Source organism: Canis lupus, chromosome 7 (genome assembly GCF_003254725.2).
Source record: "Canis lupus dingo isolate Sandy chromosome 7, ASM325472v2, whole genome shotgun sequence".
In the NCBI taxonomy this organism is placed as follows: Eukaryota; Metazoa; Chordata; class Mammalia; order Carnivora; family Canidae; genus Canis; species Canis lupus.
The window spans coordinates 73125438-73151937 of record NC_064249.1 but is presented as its reverse complement, the minus strand read 5'-3'; the positions used below and the strand labels follow the sequence as shown (position 1 = coordinate 73151937).

General features: G+C 43.3%; 1 protein-coding gene across 1 annotated transcript in view; it reads left to right on the top strand.

The window, feature by feature from the left end:
• The window catches only part of LAMA1 (laminin subunit alpha 1), a 155526-nt gene that overhangs the window by 91770 nt on the left and 37256 nt on the right, over positions 1-26500 (top strand). Inside the window, exons 24-39 of the mRNA XM_025429490.3 lie at positions 845-988; positions 1512-1691; positions 3357-3542; positions 4073-4200; positions 4871-4991; positions 6738-6875; positions 11278-11399; positions 13932-14018; positions 14317-14510; positions 14898-15040; positions 17274-17363; positions 19219-19330; positions 20778-20940; positions 25700-25910; positions 26105-26221; positions 26327-26490. Of these exons, the coding sequence (XP_025285275.1) occupies positions 845-988; positions 1512-1691; positions 3357-3542; positions 4073-4200; positions 4871-4991; positions 6738-6875; positions 11278-11399; positions 13932-14018; positions 14317-14510; positions 14898-15040; positions 17274-17363; positions 19219-19330; positions 20778-20940; positions 25700-25910; positions 26105-26221; positions 26327-26490 (2300 nt within the window). The remainder of the gene's footprint in view (positions 1-844; positions 989-1511; positions 1692-3356; positions 3543-4072; positions 4201-4870; positions 4992-6737; positions 6876-11277; positions 11400-13931; positions 14019-14316; positions 14511-14897; positions 15041-17273; positions 17364-19218; positions 19331-20777; positions 20941-25699; positions 25911-26104; positions 26222-26326; positions 26491-26500) is intronic.

Here is a 26500-nt window from a genome sequence, read left to right as displayed (position 1 = left end):
AGGGTGATGGGATTGAACCCCATGTTGGACTCTGTGCTGGAGCCTACTTGGGATTCTCTCTCTCCCTCACCCTCCACACCTCAACCCCAAAATTTAAATAAATAAATACATAAATAAATAAAAGAGTTCTGATTTTTCTAAGTGGCAAGTAATCATTCTTTTGTATGTGCTGGCCAGAATGAAGGACAGTTGTGTTTTTTTTTTAATTTTCCCAGTGTGTATGATTTTAACATCATGTTTAATTCCATGTATTTCCACTGATTTTCTCCACTTGCGCTCTGTTAATGGGAGGTAATTGGCTACCTCCTCTGGTCTTCTTCCAGGTGCTGGTGAGATGGAGACAGAGTAGTGAGCTGATTAGTGACTAGGGATGAGGAAGGGAAAGCTTGTGCAAATACTATGGCCTGGGAGTAATGGAAACGTCAGGGAACATATTTTTGGCTTACCACATCGGCGATAGCAGCGTTCATTACAGACGGTTGGAACAGGAGGCACCTGCCTTGGCCACCGCCTGGTTGGTGACCGGTGGCCCTCCACCTGACCAGTCATCAGAGTCACCTGCAGCCTCAGGGAGATGTTTCCTATTCACTCCAGAGAGGCTCATCAGGGAATCTATATATTCCCAAAGCTTCCAAGAGGATTCCTATGATCACATTTGGAAGTCACGGATGCCGCCTGAGAGAGTGGATATTCACTGAGGTTGGGGAGCATGCCTAAGGAAACCACTCCTCCAGGGATGTTTATGAATCTAGAATTATCTTTGTGTTTTATTTCATTTCTGTTCAGCAATCATGTCTCATTTTTCAGGTAAAAACAAACAAGGCTATTGCTTTCTCTCCTTTAGGAAAACGTGCTTGGCCTTCAGTGCAGTGAGTGTCGAGCTGGCACCTATGCCCTCCACGCTGATGACCCTCTGGGATGTATTCCCTGCTTCTGCTTCGGGCTGTCACAAGCCTGCTCAGAGCTGGAGGGTTATGTGAGGATTCCGGTACGTTGCACATGTGGTAAAATGTGCTGTTTTTGACCCCCCTCTCAACCCCCATGGGAGGTGGGTGAAGGTAGGGGAGGTAGTCAAGTATTTACTTTAAATTTTGCTTTTCTGGCATGGGAAATTCCAGGAAGCTAATCTGGGCTCATCATGAATCAGAGCCCTGTTTCTTCCATCCGAGGAAATAAATGAAGCTGGAACTAAAGGCACTCAGGGTTGCTCCTTAGCTGATCTATCAAAAGCTTGAGTTGAAGAGAAAAGAAACCTGCAACACACAGCAGTTTCCTTCATATAAGTGAATCCTGCCCCAAAAGAGCAGTTGTTTGGCCCTGAATGCCGCAGTGTCAAACACGTGCAGTTTTCATTTGAACCCAGATGTTTGAGTTTGAAAGAAATGTCTTTGTTACTCCTGTTCTAACAATGAAGCTGTCTCGTCTGTAAAACAGTAGTAGAATGTGACAAATCCAAGGCGAGGAATGAATTCATGCTCTCAGGTATCTTTTCTTCCCCCTTCTGTGGCTAGGTGACGCTGGACCCAGAGCAACCCCTCCTGCGCGTGGTTTCTCAGAGCAACCTCAAGGGCACGACTGAGGGGGTGTATTACCAGGCCCCTGATGTCCTCCTGGACGCCGTGACTGTCCGGCAGTACGTGCATGCAGAGCCGTTTTACTGGCGGCTGCCGGAGCAGTTCCAGGGAGACCAGGTGAGGCCCACACCTGGCCTAGAGCCAGTCCGCATTTCCCAGAGAAGACAGGTGTCCTTTGAAATCACAACGGGTTGTGTTAGCCTACCATTACGTGAGGCGGTTACTCCCTCTTCGGTGGGGATAGGGAAGTTCAACACTTCTAAAAATTCCTCCGGATATATATGGCTCTCAAATAATTTTCATTTGAAAGTCTTTTCGGGGCACCTGGCTGGCTTAGCCGGAAGAGCATGTGACTCTTGATCTCAAGGTCACGAGTTCGAGCCCCACGTTGTGTGTAGAGACTCCTTAAAAATAAAAACGTAAAGTCTCTTAAAACTCAAATCTTGCTATATTTCTCCTTCCTCAAGCAGTCAACAGACATTTTTCGTTTTTATTAACATAAGCTCAAGTGCTGTGGTTCTTTTCAACAAATTGTTACTCATTTGGGAGAAAGCAAAAAGCGACTATAACAGAGTACTGAAGGCATCATTTGCATTTTTGTTTAAATAAGCATTGGAGTCTGTGAAATCACCCAGACCTATAAAATTGGCACATATGCATCCACTATTCCCATAGCTGTAGGTCATTTTTAATTCAGAGGAGCCTGAAAATAATCAGGACCATTGCCACACTGATCTGCTACTTCAGTGCTTACCTCCATTGGTGCCATTGACATGAAACTCTGGGAGGTGATGCCTGTGGCCTTGATAGTGGTGGTGGCTTCACGGGTCTATACTCATCCCCAGAATCAGTGAGTTGTGTACCTTAAATACGTATAGCCTTATATGCCCAACATGCTTCAATAAAAGTGTTTTTAAAACTTTTGGGGTGCCTGGGCATCTCAGTCGGTTAAGTGTCTGCCTTTGGCTTAGGTCATGATCCCAGGATTCTGGGAACAAGTCCCATGTCAGGCTCCCTGCTCAATGGGGAGTCTGCTTCTCCCACTCCCTCTGCCCTTCCTCTTTCTGCCTCGTGTTCTGTCTTTCTCTCTCAAATAAGTAAATAAAGTCTTCAAAGAAAAATACTTTTAAAACATCACTTGCTTTAAAAAAAAAAAGCTATGGCATAAGTCAATTTAATAATTATAATTAAGGGACACCTGGGTGGGTCAGCAGTTGAGTGTCTGCCTTTGGCTCAGGGCGTGATCCCGGGGTCCTGGGATCAAGTCCTGCATCGGGCTCCCCTGCCTGGAGCCTGCTTCTCCCTCTGCCTGTGTCTCTGCCTCTCTCTCTCTCTGTGTCTCTCATGAATAAGTAAATAAAATCTTTAAAAAAAATAATAATTCATTATTAAGTAAATTAAAAAGACACAAATTCCAGACAACCTACCCTACCTGTGTGATGTGTTTTTAAGATGCAGGATTTCTTTTTTTTTTTTTTTAATACTTATTTAAATATTTGGAATGAGATGAAGCTTTATTTATTTTTTTAAGATTTTATTTATTCATGAGAGACAGAGAGAGAGAGAGGCAGAGACAAAGGCAGAGGGAGAAGCAGGCTCCATGTAGAAAGCCCCATGTGGGACTTGATCCCGGGACTCCAGGATCATGCCTTGGACCGAAGGCACTAAACCACTGAGCCACCCAGGGATCCCCAGGATTTCTTTCAAGTGGCAGTAGGCTTGTAATGAAATGGTTTTAAAGTGGTGCTATGTCTGAGAAGTAAACCATTCACTATTGCGTAGCTCCTGGCCTACGGCGGCCGACTGAAATACAGCGTGGCCTTCTACTCTTCCGATGGCATTGGCACCTTCAACCTCGAGCCCCAAGTGCTGATCAAAGGCGGCCGGACCAGAAAGCAGGTCATTTATGTGGACGTGCCTGCACCGGAGAATGGAATACGACAAGAGCAGCAAGTGGGAATGAAAGAGGTGACCATGTCCTCTCTTCATACCTGCCCCTTGACGGTGTGAAGTTAGCTCTGGAAGCAGTGGAATCACAAAAATGCTGACATGAGCATGAGCCAGAAGACCCTGGGATCAGAATCGGCATGGGTTTAACAAGAGTAGTAAGAACGATTTAAAGTTCTAGGCTTATTTTAGCTTGGTGCGAATTGCGTCCTAAATCCTTGATCGTGACGCACGAGTCTCCATCCGTGTGGGTGTAAGGGTGCGGAGTCTCTGGACTTGCTTGGATCTGGCAAGTGTGCGCTCACTCACATGGCAGACAGCTGTGGACGGTGTGGCGGTCTGGCCCTAGGGGACACAGGTGACACGTGTGCTGCCAAATGAGGCTGGCACACCTGCTTCCCCAGGAGGTGACAGCAGAGCTTCCTCGCCACGCTTGTTGTCGTGCACAGGGCCAGGCTCACTTCCAGAGAAATTTATAAAAGAATGGATAAGTTCATAAGCCCCTGAGGATTTGTAACCCAAGTGTAATTGCATGTGTTTCTCATTCACAGAATTTCTGGAAATATTTTAACTCTGTTTCTGAAAAACCTGTCACACGCTCCGATTTTATGTCTGTTCTTAGCAACATTGAATATATCCTCATCAAAGCATCTTACGGCCAAGGATTACAGCAAAGCAGGTAGTTGGAAACTTCTAGAATGAAAAAAAACTTTATTTGGAATCAAACAGAAGAGATGATTCACCCTTACTACTTCCTATCTTCACCAGTATATATATTTGTGTTTCTCACCAAATTATTAAATATCAATATGATGAAATGTGTGGAAAATGACAGATTTATCCATCTTCCAAGTAATGTGGATGTAAAATATAAGTACATAATGGTGATATCTTAGAAGAGGATAAAATGTAAACAGAACAAAACCAAAAAAGTCCTGCTATTTTCTGCCCTGAAACTTCAATGACATTTCTTGTCATAATTAAGTAGAATTAAAATTCTTCTTGTGTCCTGACACCTTGAGAATGCTGTCACATGCTCAATTCGTACTTATCCCATAAAGAAAGATACTAGGTTATGGCCAAACTAGTACTTCAGGAAATATTTCAGGTGTGCTTTCTGTAATATTATTTTTTAGTTCTAAAATGTTGGCTGGGGACTGTCACTGGGTAATGACAGCACTGCTGTGCTCTTACACACTCCCTTTATAATTGTATAGAAGCTACTCGCAAACTGGCAGGAAGGCTCTGGTTTAATATATGTGCAAATTCATTATGTAATGTGCTAGATTTCTAGAAAGTAGCTTTCTAAATCTTAATGTTCCCCCTCACACTTCTTAATGGTTTCACAGAATCTCAAATATTTCAATGGAGGTTGGCAGAAAGGCTGGAGAGTTGCACCCAGGACGGGAGGTGGCATCCTTATTAGAGAAGTGTCTCTGTCCTCCTGGGACGGCTGGATTCTCGTGTCAGGTAGGGAGACTGTGGTTAAAATCTGTTCCCCAGTTCTGAGTTGAAATATGCTTGTTACAGCACCTCCCAAATGGTGATCTGAATTTGTATGAATTAAATAATTTTTCTCTTCAAAAAAACTTAATTATGGTTAAATATTCATAAACACAAACCTTACTGTTTTGACTACTTTTAAGTGTATAGTTCAGTAGTGTGAAGTACACTCACATTATTGGACAACTAATCTCCCTCCCCACAGCCCCTGGTAATCACCAATCACCATTCTACTTTCCCGTCTCAGTGAATTCGACTACTCTAGGTCCTTCATTTAAGTGGAATCGTGCAGGATTTCTCCTCTATGCCTGGCTGGCCTGACGTCTTCAAGGTTCATCCACATTGTAACGCATAGCAAAATTTGCTTCCTTCTGAAGGCTGAATGATACTCCACTGTATGTGTGTGTCACATTTTCTTTGTTAATTCATCTATCAGTGGACACTTGGGTTAACGTTTTGCCCATTGTGAATAAAGCTGCTATGAATATGGCTATACAAGTATCTCTCCAGGACCCTAATTTCAATTCTTTGGGGTTTATGCTCAAAAGTAGAATTGCTAGGTCTAACTTTTTGAGTAGCTGCCATACTGCTTTCCACAGCACTGTCCCATTTTGTATTCCCACCAGCAATGCACAAGTGGTCCACTTTTTCTATGTCCTTGACAACTCCAATTTGTTTTCTGTTTCTTTGGTAGTCGTTTTCTTAGTGGGTATGAGGTGGTATCTCATTATAGTTTTGATTTGCAGTTCCCTAATGATCAGTGCTGCTGAGCAGCTTTTCAAGGGCTTATTAGCCAATTTTGTCTTCTTTGGAGAAATGTTTATTCAAGTTGTGATACTGTGATTTATAAGAAGAAATATATATATTTGGTCTTCATTCCCTGTTTCATAGCACAAGGTTCTTAAATGCTTAGAATTTCCTAAGTAACGAGATCTATAAAAATGCCTTTTGTTATGTGAATGAGGTGACTTTTGCAAAGTTCCTAAGCTCATCTCAGGATGGAGGCTGGTCACCAGAAGAACCAAGCATGTGGCTGGAGAACTTTAAGGTCTACCCAACCACAGTGGGGAGGGAAGAGGCTTGAGGTTGAATCAGTTGCCAGGGGCCAATGATTTCCTCAATCATCCTTATGTAAGGAAGACTCCAGAAAAACCCAAAGGATAGAGTTCGGAGAGCTTCTTGGTTGGTGAACACGTGGCATGCCTGGAGAGGGCCTGGAAGCTCCAATGCCCCTTCCCTTGCCCTATGCATCTCTTCCCTCTGGCTATTTCTGAGTTACATCCTTTTATAATAAACCAGTGACCTAGTAACTAGAATGTTTCTCTGAGTTCTGAGCTCCACTCTAGCAAATTAATCAAACCCAGGGAAGAGGTCATTGGAACCTCCAATTTATAGCCAGTTGTCAGAAGCACAGGGGACAATCTGGACTTGTGATTGGCATCTGTAGTTGGAGGGCAGGGGCAACCTTCTAAGAACTGAGCCCTTAATCTATTGGATCTGATGCTGTCTCCAGGTAGGTAGTGTCAGAAGTAAATGTGGGATACCCAGCTGGTGTCCAAACATCACCTGTTTGTCCAAACCCAAACAACAGAACTGAGCACAGAATGTATTGATCATAAGCGGTGCTCAGGAGTGGAATTAGTGTCAGAATCATTACAAGTCCTCTAGCCATTGTTTAATCCTGTTTGTTCATTTCCTTTTGCACGCACTCAGGACTGTGCACCTGGGTACCACAGAGGGAAGCTCCCACAAGGTGGGAGCCGAGGACCCCGCCCTCTGCTTGCTCCGTGTGTGCCCTGCAACTGCAACAACCACAGTGATGCTTGTGACCCTGAAACTGGGAAGTGTCTGGTATGTTTATTTGTGCTGATTATTAGAGGAGGCACTGAGCCTTTGCGTTTCTGGTCCAGAGTCCTATACATTTCTTGGTTTAGAGAGAGCCCAAATTTAACTGAATGTAACATATACCTAAGTTTCCTTCAGAAAGCCTTAGCTAAGGGGTCAGATGTTACTAGTGCAAAATCTTTTGTAAGTCTTAGTTTCATAAACGTGTTTGTGGACATCAATTTGGGAGTTAAGTGTACTGGCAGGACTGGTGGTTGTAGTCAAACTAGATGAGAGCTTTATGTCATAGAATTAGGAGGGTGACCCGGGGGCCTTAAAATAAGTTAATGGCCTTATGGCAAATTCATTTCTCTCCTTGCATTTTCAAAAACTACTTACTCTCTTGGATGTCTTAGTATGCATTTGCTTCTCAGCCACCTTTCCCTTATTAAAAAACAAAATTCAAAATGTGAGGATATAACTGGCTTTATGGAGTAATTCACGAATTGGGCAGTGTTCCATCTATCAAGTTAGATGGGAGCTCCAAGGAGTTGTACAGAATAAAAATGCTTTAGGGAGGTAGGGTGGGGCAAGGAGGTTATTAGCATAAGTTAAGGGTTGTTCCAGGAAAGGTCACTTTCCCTCAGAGGAGAGGGCAGGTGGTCTTATTCGGGGATGGAGCAGGGCCCATGTGACAGGTTACCTCATTGACGCTGATCAGAAAATTCCTGACTGACTGGTTAAATGTGTTTCTGGGGGAGGCTGAAACTGCAGTTAGGCTGTGTATTAGCCCCAGTTTGGTGTCTTGGCTTAAGTGATACCATTTCTGGTCTGTAGTTTTCTTTTTAACACCCTAAACCACCAACATTGGTCTCAGAAACGTAAGAATTCTGATCACTGAAAAGGAACAAATGGCCCAGATGGAAGTCTTGTGGTTTTGACTGAGGACCAACTCTTGTGTCTGTGATTTTAATTAAGCTGATAAGGCCTTGTTGATAACCTAGAAGACTCTGCTATTCTTTTTATACTCTGGAAATATCATTTTTTAATAATAACTCTCCTGGAAACATTGGTTACTTGTATAAATTATGTCAAGACTCTCTCAGCTCAGGTAAAATAACTCCAGGGAAGGGAAATTAGCTGCCCACCAAGAAAGACGTCCCAGAAGCCTTTGAGCTCCAGGGTGTGGCCACATCACAAGGAATGGAGGAATTAAGATAGCAGGCTCCCAACTGGCCTGCAGCTACTCTAGATCTGTCTTCTCCTATTTGGAAGCATTTTTCATCTGTGGAACGTAAAGGTTATTTCCACGGGGCCCACTGCTGAACTAGGGCAGCATGCAGGTGATTTTAGAAACTGAAGCACAGCGTGGTGTTCCTCAATTAAAAAGCTATGTGTTAACCTTTGCTGACTCCATTTTACATGTGGAATTAAAGAATTGTTCCGGTCATACCAGGTAAAATGGTCTTAATGAAGATGTAGATAGCTACAACACCATTAAAAAAAATGGATTCACTTTAATCTGCTTGTGCTCCAGGCAAAAAGTCCTAATAGAGAAATTCTCATTTAACAATTTAAGGAGAATTGATTTCAGGCAACTTAAATCGAGATGCAATTAGCTGGAAGGTTCCTTGGCCAGTCACAGAGACAAAGGTCACCTGGACACTTAAAGAAGTTGATGCGTTCTTTCATGTTGCATCTTTCCTAGGTGGGCTACTATTTTAACAAGATTAAGTACTTCTGGGATGTTAAACTCCTCCCCTCCCTTCCTTGGCCCCAATCCCCCAGAACAAAGTTCTAAGATCAGCAGTTTCCCTGTTGATTTGTACCCGAGAAAGAACACAGCTCGCATAACCCAGTCCCAGAAAGACAGTGGCAGTCTCCGGAGCATCACCAAAGAGAATTTTAGGACCATTCCCTGCTGGGGGGTTGACCAGATGTTACCAGGAACCCATAAGAGCTCTCACCTGGATCTGTTAACTTTCGCAGTACAAATGGATACGTATACTGCAAGATGGCTTGTTCAGACTACAACATTCACACCAAGCAGTTATTTAATGAATGTCTACACACTTCCAGCAATGGGATGCTCACTCCCACAGCAGCTCAGCTCATCTTTGGGCAGCCCTGATTATCACCGGAATTGGTGCGCTGGATCATCTACCTATTGGTGTACTTACGATTTTGGAGCCATTGAGACAGACTGTTAGGTCAAGTTTATGCATGAAAAATGGCAGTAGCTTAAAAAGTAACTTGTGAAACTGGTTAGAGTCCTCTTTCACACATATCCACAGGCCCTGAATCTTCAGCTCTCCTGGTCAAATATCCTTAGTATATACCTGATGGTACTAGGAATGGTTGAGTCCATTCATCATCCTGCGGTTAAAGTATCCTGCCCAGTGCCTTTGCTCCAGATGTGAAAGGGGCATCTCTCTCTGACTCTAGGTGTTCCACGAATGCAGCCCATGGGTTTTGCCAGCCTGCTCACTGCTGCCTCTAATGGACTGACTAGACACTAAGACGCTTTTTTTTTTTTTTTTAAGATTTTGTTTATTTATGAGAGACAGAGAGAGAGAGAGAGAGAGGGAGGCAGAGACCCAGGCAGAGGGAGAAGCAGGCTCCATGCAGGGAGGCCGACGTGGGACTCGATCCCGGGTCTCCAGGATCATGCCCTGGGCTGAAGGTGGTGCTAAACTGCTGGGCCACCCAGGATGCCTGATGCTAAGACACTTATGTTCTTTCCACATGTTTAGCACCTGAGTCCTTGCTCTTTGAACTTGGGACCTTATATTTTCTCTCCAGTCTTCATCTTGTGAGGTCTGTTTTGTGGTTTAATGCAACCATGCACTTCTGTTTGACAAAATCCCTTAAGCACCTATGGATTATTATATAATTGGACATCAAGACCATTTGGGATCTGACTTTGCCATTTAGCATATAAGGTACTCTCCCCCCCCCCCCACCTTCATGTCACTGGGACTTTGGTATTATCATAAAAATAATTGGTCAGAAATGTGATCTGAAAAGGAGCAGGGAGACTGAAGACTACCAAGATACCCAGGGAGCTCCTATCCCTGGGAACCCCCTCACGGGAGATGCCTACCCCTTAATGCTTTTACAATTGAAAAACTGACAAGCCTTTTCTGTGCTCTTCCCACAGCAAGTAACTCATCCTGCAGGTCAGTTGACATTAATAGGTTCTCATTTCCCTGGCACTCGGAGCGGTTACCTTCAGCTCTCTAGGATGCTGAAAACCAGGAAGTCCACAATCTGTTGTGAATTGGGTTGTTTTTAATGTTGGAGTTGGTGTTAGCAATGAAAACCAGAAAATCTGCTCAATCCTTGCTCATGATCTAATATTTATTCTTCATCAGATTTATATTATATCATTAAAACAAGTATTTAACATTTTTTAAGAGGTTGCAAATCTTCTAAGGAGATAGCAATATAGGGGCCATGTGGATCCTAGTAAAATCTTCCATCAGGTGAAATAGGAATACAATTTTAAAACAGTAAATACTGTTTTTAACTTAATTTTTAGACAGTAAATACTATTTTGAATATATTCTTAACAAAAGGAACTTACAAATAGTGTTTTAAACATATAAGAAGATATCTTTCTATAGCCTCTCTTGCTGCCAAGGATAGAGTCTGCTTCAGTTTGCCAGTATTAGCTGTTTTTCTGTCCCTACATCTGGCACAGAATCCAGTGCCCAGGGATCTCATGGGTGGTGATCCAATTGGGCCAAAGCAGATATCACCTTGGAAATGGGTGTCATTACTTGCTCTTTTAGCTTCAAAAACTTTTTTAGTGGCGTGATTATAGGTCCTGTCATTGAAATGATGCCATCAAATGTAACTAGAAATGATTTGCTTAATTGTAAGAATCTCGAAAACCTGGCAATTTCTTCCCTGTTTCCTAAATCCTCTCTGTTCCCTTCTGTTCTTTCAACACCTCCCATGCAATCAGTGAACCCCAACTATGTGCAAAACCAATGTGCTTCAAATCGTTTTTTTGTTACTATAAAAAAACAGATAAAACAGATCCCTGTTTTAAGGAACTGAAAGTTGATGCTTTTAGGAGCCCAGTGTGTGTGTGTGTGTGTGTGTGTGTGTGTGTGTGTGTGTGTGTTTACATATATAAAATATATATTTTAGCCCTGTGTATATTTTCCATAAGAATGTATTAATAGTTTCAAGGCTATATTTGTTATAATGAATGAAGGTCAGAGCTGGTAGTGTTTCCAGGATTTTTAAAATATGAAGAAAAAATGCTTTCCTCTCTTTATTTATTTTTACTTTTTTTTTTTAATTAAAAATAAAAAGTACTACCTGCCATGAACAGTGGCCTGTTGAGGTATTACCATGTAGGGGTGATTTCTAACAATTTCCCATTATTTTCCTCTCCTTCTGAAACATGGGCCTTTAGAACTGCAGCCATAGCACCACCGGTGAGCACTGTGATGTGTGTGCCCCTGGGTACTATGGGAAGGTGACCGGCTCAGCCAGCGACTGCTCTCCGTGTGCCTGTCCTCGCAGCCATCCTGCCAGGTGAGCCTGCACAGGTGTGCCAGCACCTCTATGCCAATGAAGCCGGGACTGCTTACATTCTCGGCCTCGTTTTCCAGGCTCTCGGGGTGCCCTATTTTAACGAATATTCCCCGTTTGTTGAGAAGGGCTAAGTTTAAGAGAAAGTGTTCATTATCCGAGCATTCAAAGAGAATCTTTTCAAAAGCAAAGTATCTGTGTAGGTATTGGGGTGTTCGATCCAAGTAAGGAAAGGACTTTCAGAGAATATTAGCAGCCTCCAGCCTCTGTATCCAGCGATGACATCAGGGCTGGGCTCTGTCTTGAACTCTGATGCTCAGATAGAATTATCTGAACACACAAAGGAACCAGAGATTGTATGTGGAAATTGGAATATCTAGGAGTCCTCTCTGATTTAAGTGAACTTGTAATTCATAAATAACATTTTATTATCGCTGAGAATATTTGACAGGGCACTGAACATGTATAGAGTCCCCACTTTTGGTACACTAAAATGAAATCTTCTTTCTAATCATTGCTTGAATCTTCTCTTCTTGTCTCCAAGTAAGTGATGCTTGATGGTGAGTGCCAAATGAGAGGTGCTATTAACTTCCCTTCTAAACTAGCAAGCATCCTAAAATTTATAATTACTACTGTTTAACTTCTTGTGTTAAATATGTATCATATATGTATCATACATTTTGACTCTTCAATTCCACTCCTGTCATCTATGTTATGAAAATACTGGGATGCCTGGGTGGCTCAGCGGTTGAGCACCTGCTCCTGGCTCAGGGCATGATCCGCGGCCTCAGGATCGAGTCCCACATCGGGCTCCCTGCCTGGAGCCTGCATCTCTCTCTGCCTGCATCTCCGCCTTTCTCTCTCTGTGTCTTTCATGAATGAATGAATGAATGAATGAATGAATAAAATCTTTTTTTAAAAAAAGAAAATACTTGCATTTGTATGTAAAGATGGATGTACTCTGGCTTTACTTATACTCACCAGCAATTGCAGGGGAGACTGATACACCTACTTACAGGGAATTGATGGATGTATATCTGGTGCACACCTACAGTGAAATATTGTACAAACTCTGAGACAAGAAGAAGGTATACCAAAAAAAAAAAAAAAAAGAAGAAGAAGGTATAAGGTATACCTGGATGTGCAGAACTGGGGAAATGGCCAAATAAGTCATGTAACTGAATATATGATATGCTATTTTGGAGAAAATTTGTAACTCCATGTGTATCCATATCCAGAACTCCGTGGCTATATGAGCCCAGAGAAATGTTTCAAAGGATATTTTACCTTCTATTTTGCACATTTGTGTATGGTTTGAATATTTTACTTCTTCAATCAGAAAAGGTTCTAACTACCTCCAAAGTGCACACTAATAAATTTTACGCATTAGGAAGAGACTGCAAGGGTGAGAAACCTTTATCTATGTGAGTTCTGCATCTGAGTGACCATAGCAGACACACTTTACTTGCTACATGTCTTGTGCTTCCACTAGGCCTGTCCATTTAGTCTTTAAAGAGGAAGAAAGGTCCAAACTGAAATGGGGCTGATAGAAAACCCTGTGTGTCACTCCTGGAAACGTTGGCAGGTCAAAACACCAGGCTACACCCGCGGTTTTTCCCAGCAGTTTGCAGGTACCCAGCCGAGCCTCTAGATGGTGCAAGGAGCACTGGTAATCTAAAATGTGGAGGCAGAGGTGGTGAGAGGAATGAGCCAAGAGCTGAAATCCCTGAGTGAGGGGATCTGCGAGGATTATTCAATTTTGAGTGGCTTTGTCACTTTGCATGGCACATCACATGGCTCCCTACCTTTAGTTTCATTTAGTTTCAGATCACAGCCCCTCTGTGTGCAGGCCTTCCCCTGCTTTTCCTCCTTGCCTCCATTCCAGCCAGTCACTAGCAAGGGTCCAGCCATGGCTTTCCTGCTTGCTTAGTCCCTTTCCATCTTGTGAGCCAGGGGACAATGTGCTCCAATCTCAAAACAAGACTCTTCACCTGGAAAGCTTTCTTGTTTGGTGACTAGTTAGCTGGCATGTGTGAGATTGTGTACAGATTAGTTGCAATCTGTTGATTTTTCTCCTCCGTGGGCACAGGATTCTCACTGGACGGGTGTCCAGTGAGTTTCCTCTGGATATGAGAGATAGATATCATGTCGATCACATGTTTGCTTTCCTTATTTTTGCCCCTGCTAGATTTTTGTTGTTGTTTGTTGTTTTAAAGATTTTATGTATTTATTTGGCAGAGAGAGCGCACACACAAGTAGGCAGAGTGACCGAGAGAGAGGGAGAAGCAGGCTCCCCAGTGAGCAGAACCCTGGGATCATGGCCTGAGCCGAAGGCAGATGCTAAACTGACTGAGCCACCCAGGCCCCCCTGCCCCTGCTGGATTTTAAGCCCTAAAAAGTTGTCTCACTTTTAAGTGAGGTGTAATCCCTTAACTTTCAGAGCAGCATCATGCATCCAAAGAGGAGTAAGTTGCATAAGGAAGACTTGAAGTTGTAGATCTGAGAATTCAGAAGACTATTTTTTTTTTCTTCTAGCTTTAGTCCCACTTGTGTCTTGGAAGGTGATGCCGATTTCCGCTGTGACGCCTGTGTCCTGGGTTACGAAGGACAGTACTGTGAAAGGTATGCTGGGGTCGCCACGTGGAGGTCGCTAGGCACGGCTGCCCTGTTTATACACAGGACGTATCTCCTAGTGTCACCTGGGAGAGGAGACCTTATCATTTTGGACTTGCGTGACTGGTGTGGGACCTTGTTTCTGTTCCAAGCCAGTGTTGACATAGAAGGTTGAATGAGGCCAGTGGGCCTGCGTTCCTTGTATTTCACTGGGCAGGAAGGATCACTGACCTCGGAGCGGAGCTGGTGTGCATCTCTGACTGGTGTCGATGCTACCGTCCTCACCTGTGTGTCTCCCCCTTCCTAGGTGCTCCTCAGGCTACCATGGGAACCCTCGAGCGCTGGGTGGCACTTGCCAGAGGTGTGACTGCAGCCCGAGTGGCTCCGTTCATGGGGACTGTGACCGCGGGTCCGGGCAGTGCGTGTGCAGGCCGGGTGCCACGGGGCTCCGGTGTGAGCAGTGTGAGCCGAGGCACATTCTCCTGGAAAGCGATTGTGTTTGTGCGTATTCTCCTCCTCCTAAGTGGTTAAAGATTTTTTCTCTCTCGATTGTGTGCCTGTTACGGCCGCAGTGGGATCGAGTAGGCGCGTCCACAAGCTGAGGAAACGCAGCCGGGCTCTGCTAGGACGTGCCCGTGGGATTCCCTGCGGCTGCGGTCCCGGCCACGGACGCGGAGCCAAGGCCGCCCGGGCAGTCGCTGATCTGCTCGGAGGCTCAGTCCTTCCTGCTTACCTCCCGTCACATGGGTGCCGGGAGCCCGAGACCCGATGGGGGAGCCTGGTGATGCACTCTGCCCTGGAGGTTGTTCTTGCAAACTGGCTCGTGCAAATCCCCGAGAAAAGTGTGCAGACCACCTCCCGCCAACATCAACTTTCTTCTTCTTCCAGCCTGTGATGATGAGTGTGTAGGCGTGCTGCTGAATGACTTAGGTAATGTTGGTGACACCATCCTTTCTGTGAACCTCACCGGCGTTATCCCTGTCCCCTATGGAATTTTGTCGAACCTGGAAAACACAACGAAACACCTCCGGGTAGGTACTGGGAATACAGACATTGGTAGAAACCTATGTCCTTGAGAGGTGGAGACTCGGTGGGGACAGTGTCCTGGCATTCCTGGCGTCCAAGCTTCCCTACAGTGTGACTGGGGACTCCATCATCCACCTGCTGACCCGGTGCCCTGGGGGACCACCCTAATTGTTCCACAGATGTCTCCATATAAATTCCTCCCCAACCATCCTTCTGCCTTTTGGGATAAGAGAGTCCACATGCTCCTCTTTATGACAGACCTTTGGGTACTTGAAAGCAGCCGTCCTATACAAATACAGGAAAAAACCCAGATGGTATCTTCTTTAATTTTGGAATATGCTGAAGATCAGCTCTTCTCTGTAAATGTATTCTTCACTGAATGTATAAGGCACAGAAGATTCTCTTCCCTAGAAGTCTATCTAAAAATCTCTGGGGGTAAATCATAGTTTTATGTTCGTGAAACAAGACCTGGATAAAAAAAAGGGGGGGGGGTGGTGGGAAGTTAAGAAATTGGCTTAGTAGACAGCATTCTACTGCAGCATTTTTACTTCTAATTGAAAAAAAAATGAGATTCTCAATTTCGCTTACAACCTTTACATTAGAATTTGAGGTAATCAATTCACTGTGTCATGTAATAAAAAGGATAGTCACTCCTAATGGCCTTTTTTAGGTAATAGCTTTTCTTAGACTTAACATTTCCTTAGGTGTGTGTGTGTGAATCTGGCTGCTTCAACCATCTAGATCCGTTCCTGTTTATAGTGGTCTTTTCTCTATAGATATAATGGCCATAAAGAAAGGTTAGGGAACTCTTAGGAATTTTTTTTAATATTATTTTTTCTCAGATGGAAAAAATGTTTTTGAAAGACAAAAAAATTCTCCAAAAAACTCTCAGAAAAATTTAAATTTCCACTCACTATAGACACAGTTGATCAATACTGTTTTGTCTGTGTGAACCCTAGCAATATAACTATATTTTAAATTTATCAAGATAAATACTTGATTTAGATTTTGACTGTTTTTGAGTGACTTGCTCTTTTTTTTTTAAGATTTTATTTATTTATTCATGAGAGATGCAAAGAGAGAGAGGCAGAGACACAGGCAGAGGGAGAAGCAAGCTCCCTGCAGGGAGCCTGATGTGGGACTCGATCCCAGGACTCCAGGATCATGCCCTGGGCTGAAGGCGGCGCTAAACCACTGAGCCACCCAGGGATCACCTGACTTGCTCTTATTTAAACAACTTAATCAATTTTTAAACATTTATTTTAGAGAGAGAAAGAGAGCAGGGGAGGGGGCAGAGGGAGAAAGAGAATCCCAGCATGGAGCCCAACATGGGGCTTAATCTCACAACCCTGAGATCATGACCTGAGCCAAAATCAAGAGTTGGATGCCCAACCGACTGAGCCACCCAGGTGCCCTCCCTTTGTTAATTATTTTTAAGCAACTTTTTATGTTTATGTAAAGTATACAGGTGAACCTTAGACTGTCCATTGTTTCCACCTATACAGCCACCGTGGGCAACTTATTTAACTCCCCTGACCCTATGCAATAATACGCCCCCTTCATAGGCTTGTTATAAGGCTTAAATAAAATCACACAAGTAATGAAATTAGAGGAGTGTTAGCATAAATTAAGCACTTAATTGTCAGGAATAATAAAGACTTTTCTTTATATAATACTTTTGTATTTCAGCCTAGTCAGCCTTTTTTAAGATGTTAGCAATTATAGTTAAAACATAATTATGTGACTCTGATATTGAAATTAAGCCAGGCTTACCTTAGGGCTGCAACAATATCAGATTCTCTCTCTCTCTCTTTTTAAGATTTTATTTATTTATTCATGAGAGACACAGAGAGGCAGTAACATAGGCAGAGGGAGAAGCAGGCCCCCTGCTGGGAGCCCAATGCAGGTCTCAATCCCAGGCCCCTGAGATCATGACCTGAGCCAAAGGCAGACGCTCAACCACTGAGCCACCCAGTGGCCCCAGCGATATCAGATTCTGAATAACACATCGGACTTACAGTTCATATCTATATTGGAAATGTAATGTAAAAAAATGGCAGTATGGAAACATGTTACTATAATCAAAACTTAAGTAAATGTGATTCATTTGACTTCCTAATGCAATTTCAGGGAAAGAAGAATTTCCTTCTGTGAATAACAACAACAAAAGTGATTCTTAGTCAAGAACCAGCAAATTTATTTTGAAAAACTGCAATTTGTTTAATTTGTTCTTTTTAGGAAGCTTTATTAAAAGAAAATCCACAGAAGGAACTGGCAAGAGATCAGCTTGAAGATGTTGCAGAACAAACAGACAATCTGCTAAGGGAGGTAAATTTTTCACATAGAGGACCTGCTTCCCACCCAGCCCTTGAAAGCAATTGCATTGGGGCGATCTGGAAGGTTCTATTAAATCAGGGCAGCCTCTTCCTCCCAGGAGCAGTGCTCCAAGTACTTTGTCATCAAATTGGTTTTAACCCTGCCACTTTCTGTGCTTTAGTGGGAAGACACTCCTGACTTCATTTCTACTGTCATTTCTGCCAAGGGAAGAATTGGCAATCCCTTTGCCACCAGCCTCTCACTTCCTCCTGTGAACTGAGGGACAGGAGGGTGTATGGTCTCTGAGTAACGCTCAGGCCTGAGGCCACATGCTACTGGTTTGTGCAGTTTGAATGTCAAGTGAGCCTGTTTTGATGTCAGCAGAGAATTATTTATTCTGTTCAGCCCAGGCCAGATGAATGCTTTTTAGCTGCCCCAAAAAGAATCTCCTCATTTGCAGATGGTGAGGAAGGCCTATTGTCAAATTTGTAATTTTCCCTTTTGAATTTCATGTGTGTGTGTTTGCACACCCACACATAGGCATATATATAGAGATGTGCATATGAGAGTGTATCTATACTAGGCATACATGTATCTAATCTCTGTCTTTCAATACACATATACACATACACACAATCATGCACCCCAAAGTCTTAGGTTGGCTCCTCTTAATTTAGAATTAAGGATGATTTGGGAAGAGTTTAAGGGTTTAAATGTGGCTTTAAGTACCTCAGTGAGCAAACATTTGGTAGGAAATGATAAGCTGATTAAAATAATTCTCTCTATCCATTAAAGAAGATTCTCTTTGGATTTTGACTAGAAAACACTTTATTTTTTTTTTTTTATTTTTTTTTTATTTATGATAGGCACACAGTGAGAGAGAGAGAGGCAGAGACACAGGCAGAGGGAGAAGCAGGCTCCATGCACCGGGAGCCCGATGTGGGATTCGATCCCGGGTCTCCAGGATCGCGCCCTGGGCCAAAGGCAGGCGCCAAACCGCTGCGCCACCCAGGGATCCCTAGAAAACACTTTTAGAAATGGACTAGTTACTTTACACTCCTGAAAATTACAAACAACCTTTCCTTTTACAAATTATAATATTCCTAATAAAAATAACAGCAGAGAGCAGCTAAGTCTCTGCCCTCGGGCTGCTGGCCTTAGAGACATCATGGCATTTTATCCTCATGAAGCCACATGAGGTAACGGTTGATAGTACTCTGTTATCAAAGAGGCTAGGGCACTACTAGGTCTCCAGCCCGGTGGAATCAGGAGAAAACTCAGTGTGCCTGACTCTGTGTCCCTAACTCGTCAACTAAATTGTCATGGTCAATACAAATAAGCAAGATTTTACTTTCTATAGTCCATTTGGGTCCTAGAGTAAATATAAGGTCTTCACAAGAGACACGCTGGGAGTTTGTGGTTTGATTGCCAGTTAGGCTCTTTTATTTATTTATTTTTAAAGATTTTAGTTATTTATTCATGAGAGACACACAGAGAGAGGTAGAGACACAGGCAGAGGGAGAAGCAGGCTCCAGGCAGGGGAGTCCGATGCAGGACTTGATCCCAGGACGCCGGGATCACACCCTGAGCCAAAGGCAGATGCTCAACCACTGAGCCACCCAGGTGTTCCAGTTAGACTCTTTTAAAATATATATCATCTTTTCTCACACTGAGTGAGTAGTAAATTGTTTCATTAACCCCTTGGTCCGTTTCTACCCTGAAATATTAACCTTGGCTTACATGATGCAGTGTACAGCTTTACTCCACACTCCGGGACATACTTTGTTGCTTAAGAGAGACAACTAGAACAGCAAAGCTTGCATATTATTCCAAGTCAATCTAACCTGGGACTTTTACTCTCTGTCAGCTCACCAGTGTGTTAACAAGGAGCCAAAATGTAACCAGGATGACTGAAAGAATCCTCAAAAAGAGTCAAGACCTCATGACATTTACTGAGAAGCTGCAGATGAATATCCAAGGTAGTGTGTGCTCAGTGTCTAGTTTGAGGTCAGGGTCTAGTCCGTGATTATTTGGTAGGAAAAGCCCCATTCACTTTATTAAATGTATGAATAGATGTGTGTGACTTGCAACAGATTTCCCAGAGGCAAAGGCCTGGAATATTCCATAGTATTGTCTTTTTAAAAATATGGATGCTTTCTTTTTTTTGTTTTCTTCATAATACCTATACTTAATTCCTAAGGGTCAAGTAGATATGGGGCCTCCCCACCTGTCATGAATTTGTCACATTAACACTTATTAAGTGGAGCACAGGGCACTGGATGGTGAGCCAAACTCCCATAAAGGACCACAGGAGAAAATGAAATACAGAAGGTTATGACTCACAGGTGTAGGAGAAAGTACCTGCCGTGCCTTGAGGGGCCACACAGGGGAGGGCAAGGCGGAGTACAGGCAATGAGAGAGAAAATAGGACATGCCTTTATTGAGGTTCTTTGGTGGAGTCCTTTGGGGTTCCAGGCTAAATCTAGATTGGTCAATCCAAACCAAAGCAGGGGGGTTTTGGTAAGCCCCATGGAGGTCTTACTGGAGAGGCCCATAGTAGACGGCCCTGGGAGGCAGGGGAGACTGTTGGTCACAAGTGCTGTTGGGGAAATCATAACAAGAACTGAGATTTGCTTGTGACCCTGCCGGGGCTGTCTAGAGCACAAGCTTGTATGAGGAACTACTGTCAGTTTAAGGTCACTGCAAACTGCTTGGCCAAACAAAATGGATGTCAAGGCAGCAATGCTGTGGAGTAGCTGTGCTAAACTCTGAACGCCAACCCCTTTGTCCAGAATAGGAGCTGATGGGATTTGGGGCTTCAGTGTGGTCCCAAAGTATATCCACAATATTAGACTAATTTAGTCCTATTCAACTGGGATGTGTCAACTGATCTGGCTTTTAAAGTACCATTTTCAGTTTTCTGGCTACCAGAAACACATCCTTGCTTTTCTTGTTGGGTTATAGTTTAAGGATATAAAAACCACAAAATCCAATAGGAATCAGAATTTATAGGGCAAAAGGTAATGAAATTATTGGAACAAATAATTTATTAAAAAGAATAGTATCAAGTATTGCTGGGTCATTTGTGTGCTAAATATTTACGGAGTGCTTCTATGTGCAAATGTTTGTGCCAGGTGCAGGAAATGCTGAGGTAAACATGGCAGCCACAGCCCTTACGAGTTTATGGATACTGGGCCAGACCAGCATTATATAAACCAGTAATCTCAAGTCCATGAGTATTTTGATAAGGGACAACCAAAGTACATTGGAATATATGGGTTGGCCTCGGCTGACCTGAGGGTTCAACCCAGTTTAGGTGAACAAAGCTGGCCTCGTTGAAGGAGATTCTAAGTCTTCCCATTTTAGTGCTGTCCACTTTTGAGAAACCCGTTAAATGATGGATGACTTTTTTTTTTTTCCCCATAGAGATTATTGAAAAAGCAGCAACTCTAAATCAGACCTTGGATGAAGACTTCCAGCAACCCAGTTCTACTCTTCAGAATATGCAAAAGAATATTACATCTTTGCTGGAAATCATACAGAAGAGGCAGTTCACTCAGTTGCACCAAAATGCCGTGCTGGAACTCAAGTAAGTTTCTAAATACCATTCATGACACAATCAATTAGAGGTAGGAGCTTGCATGCTGATTGGAGGGAGGGGAAGACTTGTGGGAGGAGAGGGAGGAAGGCGCGCACTCACTGGGGGCAGAATGTTGTGAGAGAGGGGCTCAATTGTCAGAGAAATGAAACTATGGGTTCCAGCCACTCTCAGCAGAATAAAATACAGTCCGTGCTGATATTTATTTTTGTGCCATGGGTTTGGTTTTTCTCGGTGACCCTAGAACATTTCTACCTAGCACGAACAAAAGAACCTCATGATGCTATATTTATTGAAGATCAAGTATAATGCAGTAAATTCTCAGGGAAGAAAATACAGTTTAGTGGCTATTACCTGTGCCGTAAGCTCTAAGACACATTGACATTATGCCAGAATGATTTAGCTCAGTTGCTCAAACTCTTGCCAAAAACGACCACAAGGAGTGACAGATCAAAGAATTGTTAGACCTACTCACAAGGAGCTTGTATTTCCTTTCAGGCTTTTTTTTCTTAGCATTTTCACAGTTATTACTTAATGTAAAGTAGCTCAAGCCATCTTTCTTCTGGGTTGTGGTAAGTATCTTCAGGAGGGCTTAAACAGTTACACACTGTGCCATCAAAGCTCATTCTCTGTAGTGTGATCTTTAGCCTATGTTAGTACATTTTGGTGTTTTAAATAATGTTGTGATGAACATCTTAGACAAAAATCTTTTCCTCTATTTTTACACTATCATCTTATTAGGGTAGATATTAAGAAGCAAAATCATGTAGCCAAAGACTCTGCCCTTTGGAGACTCCTGACTTGCATTTCCAAATTATTTTCTAAAAATTTAAAACAATCCCATTATCCTTTCACTGGCAACACAGTGCTTACATCTTTCTTCATCATCAAATATGGGTTTTGACATTGTTGTTGATTTGTTAGGTGAAAAACAAATGTCAGAGGGCATTTGGAGAGAGAACTAGTAGAATAATCACTAGAATATTGGTTAGGGCCCAGAACTAATCATGAAACGCCACAAGGGGAGGTCAGAGGAGGCGAGGTCCCTGGAAATGAGGAAGAGGGCTGCCCTCTTGGAACACTTGATCTGAGCCAGGGAGGGCAGGCTTCACTTCTCTCATGTTGTCACATAATCCTCTCAACCACTTTGTGAGGTTGGGGAAACAGAAGCAGAGACTGTAAGTACCCTGCCCAATGTTAAATCTTCAGGATAATATGAAACCGGACCATGCACCTAAATCTGAGTGTCACTCTAAACCCTGTGATTTTTTTCAACCCAACACAGAAGGAAGAACCACTTGAGACCCAGTACAGAAAAGATGGGTGGGTGGAGTATGAATGACCAGGTCAGAGACCTATGCTAGGTTATAATCGTGTTCCCATGACCCTGACTTCTCCTGTGCATCCTCCCTTCACCTAAATGCATGGTAGCAGTAGGCACTATTGGGAAAAGGGATCACACCTCCAGGCAGGTCTTACCAGGACCCATCATTGTTGAGGCAGTTACTCCAGGCTCAGCGCTACTAAGTTCTGCTTCCCAACCATCCTTAGCTCCCTGCTGCCTCCAGGATTACATATAAATATCATGTATTTGATTCCAGTTCCACCCATTTCCAGCTTGTCCAGGCTCCCTGGCTGGTCCCACTGCTTCCTGCCCCCATGCATGGTGTGTCCTCTCATTGTTCCTTCCCTCGGTTGTACATCAGAGTCGATGGAGGAGCTTATTAAAGATGAAGATCCCCTGGAGATTGTTGGGAATCACTTGTGGGGATGTCCTCTCCCACCATCACCCTTCCACGTCAGTTCACTCATTGATTCGGTCATTTATCAAATGTATTGAGTCCCCAGGTGGTAAGCATTGTGCTAAGAGTTGGGGACACAAAGGAGAACAGTCTTCTTGCCCACTTGGAGCTCGTATCCATTGGGAAGAGTTCATTTTCTAAGTAGCATTTGTGTGGAAGAAGAGAAGGCAGGTGGCCCCTCTCACACTTAATTCCCTTAGCGCCCCCCGGCCTGCCTCACCTGCTAGCTCTCCACCCCACCCTTTCTCTGTTGTTGAAGCTCTTCTGTTTCTATCTGGAATAAAGTTATCCACGAGATTGCTGCTCTCTCTCTCTTTAACTTAAAAGCCATCTTTAGTCATGATTTTACTTATATTTTTAAAAACTAAGTTTAAAATGAGTTCTCTGGCCTCCTCTTTCCTATTTTCCATAGATAATCCCTGTGTATTTATGCCATTTCAAATTTCATGGATTATTTTAGGAATTATGCATCACCTTTTTTTATTATAACTCTTAGAAAATGGTCATGCATCCTGAAGTATGGCATTTTTATAAATGAGAATACTTACCACACCTTCCAGTTATTTATCATGCTTGTATTGGTGTCCCCAATACCACTGCCATAATGAGTTTCCCTAGGGCCCTCAGGACTCATGGCCAAGATTTCTGAGGTGATGTATTAAGGATGCGAGCTGGATACAGAGGGAAGAAGACATAGTGGAGCTTGGAGGAATCCACACAGCCCTCCCTAAGCTCTCTCCCCCTCATGAGGGGGTCACAGCACACCCTGCCCCCAACATTGTAAACACAGCACCACATGTGGGGTGTTTCTTCTCAGGGAAGCCTATTAGAAGTTCAGCATCCAAGGTTTTTATTTGGGACCTGGTCCCATATCACCCTCTACCTAGCACGTACCAAATTCCAGACTCTCCGAAGGAAAGCAGGCGTTCAGCAAAAAACACATTGCTTGCACAAATGGTCGAGGCAGTGAACCACCCATGAGTTAGGGAACAGTGGGAATGCTTGCAGACATTCCCCAAGGGCTGGCAAAGGAGAGCTGACTCCGGCCTGCTGTTTCCCTGCTGTACACCGTACCCTTTACCGCACACTCACTATACATCATCATTCGTAGCTGTGCTTCCCAGCTGTTTTCCATGCTGGTGTCCCCAGAGCTCTCCAAAGACACTTCATTAAAGAAATGTGTCCTGGGGCACCTGGGTGGCTGTCAGCTAAACATCCACCTTCGGCTCAGGCCAATGATCTTAGAGTCATGGGATCAAGCCCCGCTTGAGTAGGCTCCCTACTCAGTGGGGAGTCTGGTTCTCCCTCTCCCTCTGCCCCTGCTCCCCACTTGTGTGCACTCTTGCTCATTTTCTCTCTTTCTTAAATGAATAAAATCTTTAAAAAAAAGAAAGAAAGAAAGAGATGTGTCCTGTGGCTATATAAGTTTGGGAATGACAGTGTCTACTCAGGGGATTCAAGGTCTTCACTGCAAGTCTTCTCAAAACTTTTAGTATGCTGGTGTGCGTGGTGCATCTCCTAGAGGAACTTAGAGAGCACCTAACTTCACCTCAGTGCTCTTTCTTGCAGACCCTGCCTCCAGCTCATGGGATTTTAGTGCAGTGGAGGAATGTAGTTTGAGAAACACTGGTATAGTTGGATTCATTGAACAAATTTTGCAGGAAGAAATGAAGAGTGCTGCTGAGGTTTTTTGTTTTTAATCTTTATCAAGTCATTGATGACTATATCAATGATCACAGTTTAGGTGGCAAAGTCACTTCATAGATAAAAAATTGACCTCTGTTTTAAAATTTCTTAGATACTCTGTTTAACGGGATGAAGTGATCCATGGTCAGACATTAGAAATATATTGGGTTTACTTTCCTGTGTACTTTTAGCTCTTGTTGCCTGTATCGTACTGTGACATCTTATTATCATGAAGGATCATAAGAATGTTCAAATAATTCCTGGTGATGTTCTAACCATGTCAGAGTTAAGTATACCTTTGGAAGATGTTTTCTATTGTGTCCTAGGCCAGCAATCTGATATCTATGAAAGCTGAGAGCGACTTACAAGGAATTTCCCATGAAGTTTTTCAAAGTTCTCCTGACAAAGCAGGAAGTTAATTGGATATGTTCAACCCGTACAAAGGTTTATAGTGTGAAAATTTTATTATCATGTGTAACTTTAAATTCAAAATTAATTTAAACAAGCAATTTGATAGGTTTTCCTATTCTTTTGCAAATATGCTATCTTTCAATTTCATAAAGCTTGCTCTTTCCAGTGGTACAAATTAGATCTTTCTGGCATTTGGATTTTCAGTTTTTATAAAATCTATTTTTTAACTGACCGTGGAAAAAACTTTATGTCCTATAAATACATTGGTAACTTCATACAAATGAAGCGAATTACTGAATAGCCTCTTTTCAATTTCTTGCTGTCCTACAAAGCAGGATGATAGTTTTCATCAGTCACAGACTTGTAGCCCCAGTTTTCTGCATCCAGATGCACAGAGATGATTTCTTTTAATTCCTTTACTAAAATATGTTAAGTTTGTGAATAAAGATAGGTTGTTGAGGATAAAGTGTAAATATGCCATGCCTGCTGCTGTCTTAGAAAAATTACTTCCTGGGGCACCTGAGTGGCTCAGGTGGTTAAGCATCTGCCTTCAGCTCAGGTCATGATCCTGGCACGGTCCTGAGATTGAGGCCCATGTCCGGCTCCCTGCTCAATGGGGAGTCTGCTTCTCTCTCCCCCTCTGCCCCTCCCCTGCACCTTCTCTCTCTGTCTTAAAAAAAAAAAAAAAAAAAGAAAACTTACAAAAACTTACATCCTTGTTTAAGAGGTGATGATGTACCACTTATGGTTGCAAGAAGACACAAGGTATGGAAATGTAGATTCTTTCACTATCAGTTCATGAAATGAGCGTTGTTCATTTACTTACGACATAACCCGTCTCTATTTAATAGGGCTGCTGAAGATTTATTGTTACAAATTCAGAAGAATTGCCAAGAGCCACAGAGAGAGTTGGAGGTATTAAAAGCAGCAGCAAGCAGCCTCCTTTCAAAACACAACAGTGAGCTGCAGGCAGCCGGAGACCTCGTGAGGGAGGCAGAGGTGAAGACCCAGGAGAGCAACCGCCTGGTGCACCTTGCCCAGGCCAACCTGCAAGAGTTCAATGTGAGTCTTCCTGAGGATGGTCTCCTTCCTTCTCAGTGAGAGCAGGGAGCCGCGTTCTCCTATGTCACTAATATCTGTTGGCTTCTTTTAAAAAACTGAGCCCCACGTACTAACTGCAGGACGTAGTGTCAGGCACTAACATTCAGAAGCTGGCTCGCTTTCTGAAGCCTCCTCAAAGATGATTTTTGCCGCAGGATAAGAAGCTACGTGTTCAAGAAGAACAAAACTTGACCTTGATGCTAATTGCCAGAGGGAGAAGATTGCTAGATGCTGTCACTACTCATTCAGAGGTGGCACGAGATGCCCTGGCAGTAAGTTACAGCTCAGAGAATCTTCACACGCCTCACACACATGCACATGCGTATACACTGTTACACAGATGCATATATACTCACGTTACGAACTTCTCTATGTAGCAGTTAGAGCGCCACCGGGATGAGCTACTTCTGTGGACTGCCAAAATCAGGCACCATGTAGATGATCTGGTCATGCAGATGTCCAAAAGGAGAGTGCTTGACCTTGTCTACAGAGCAGAGGACCACGCAGCTGAGCTCCAGAGACTAGCAGGTGCCCTGGTCAGGTGAGAGCAC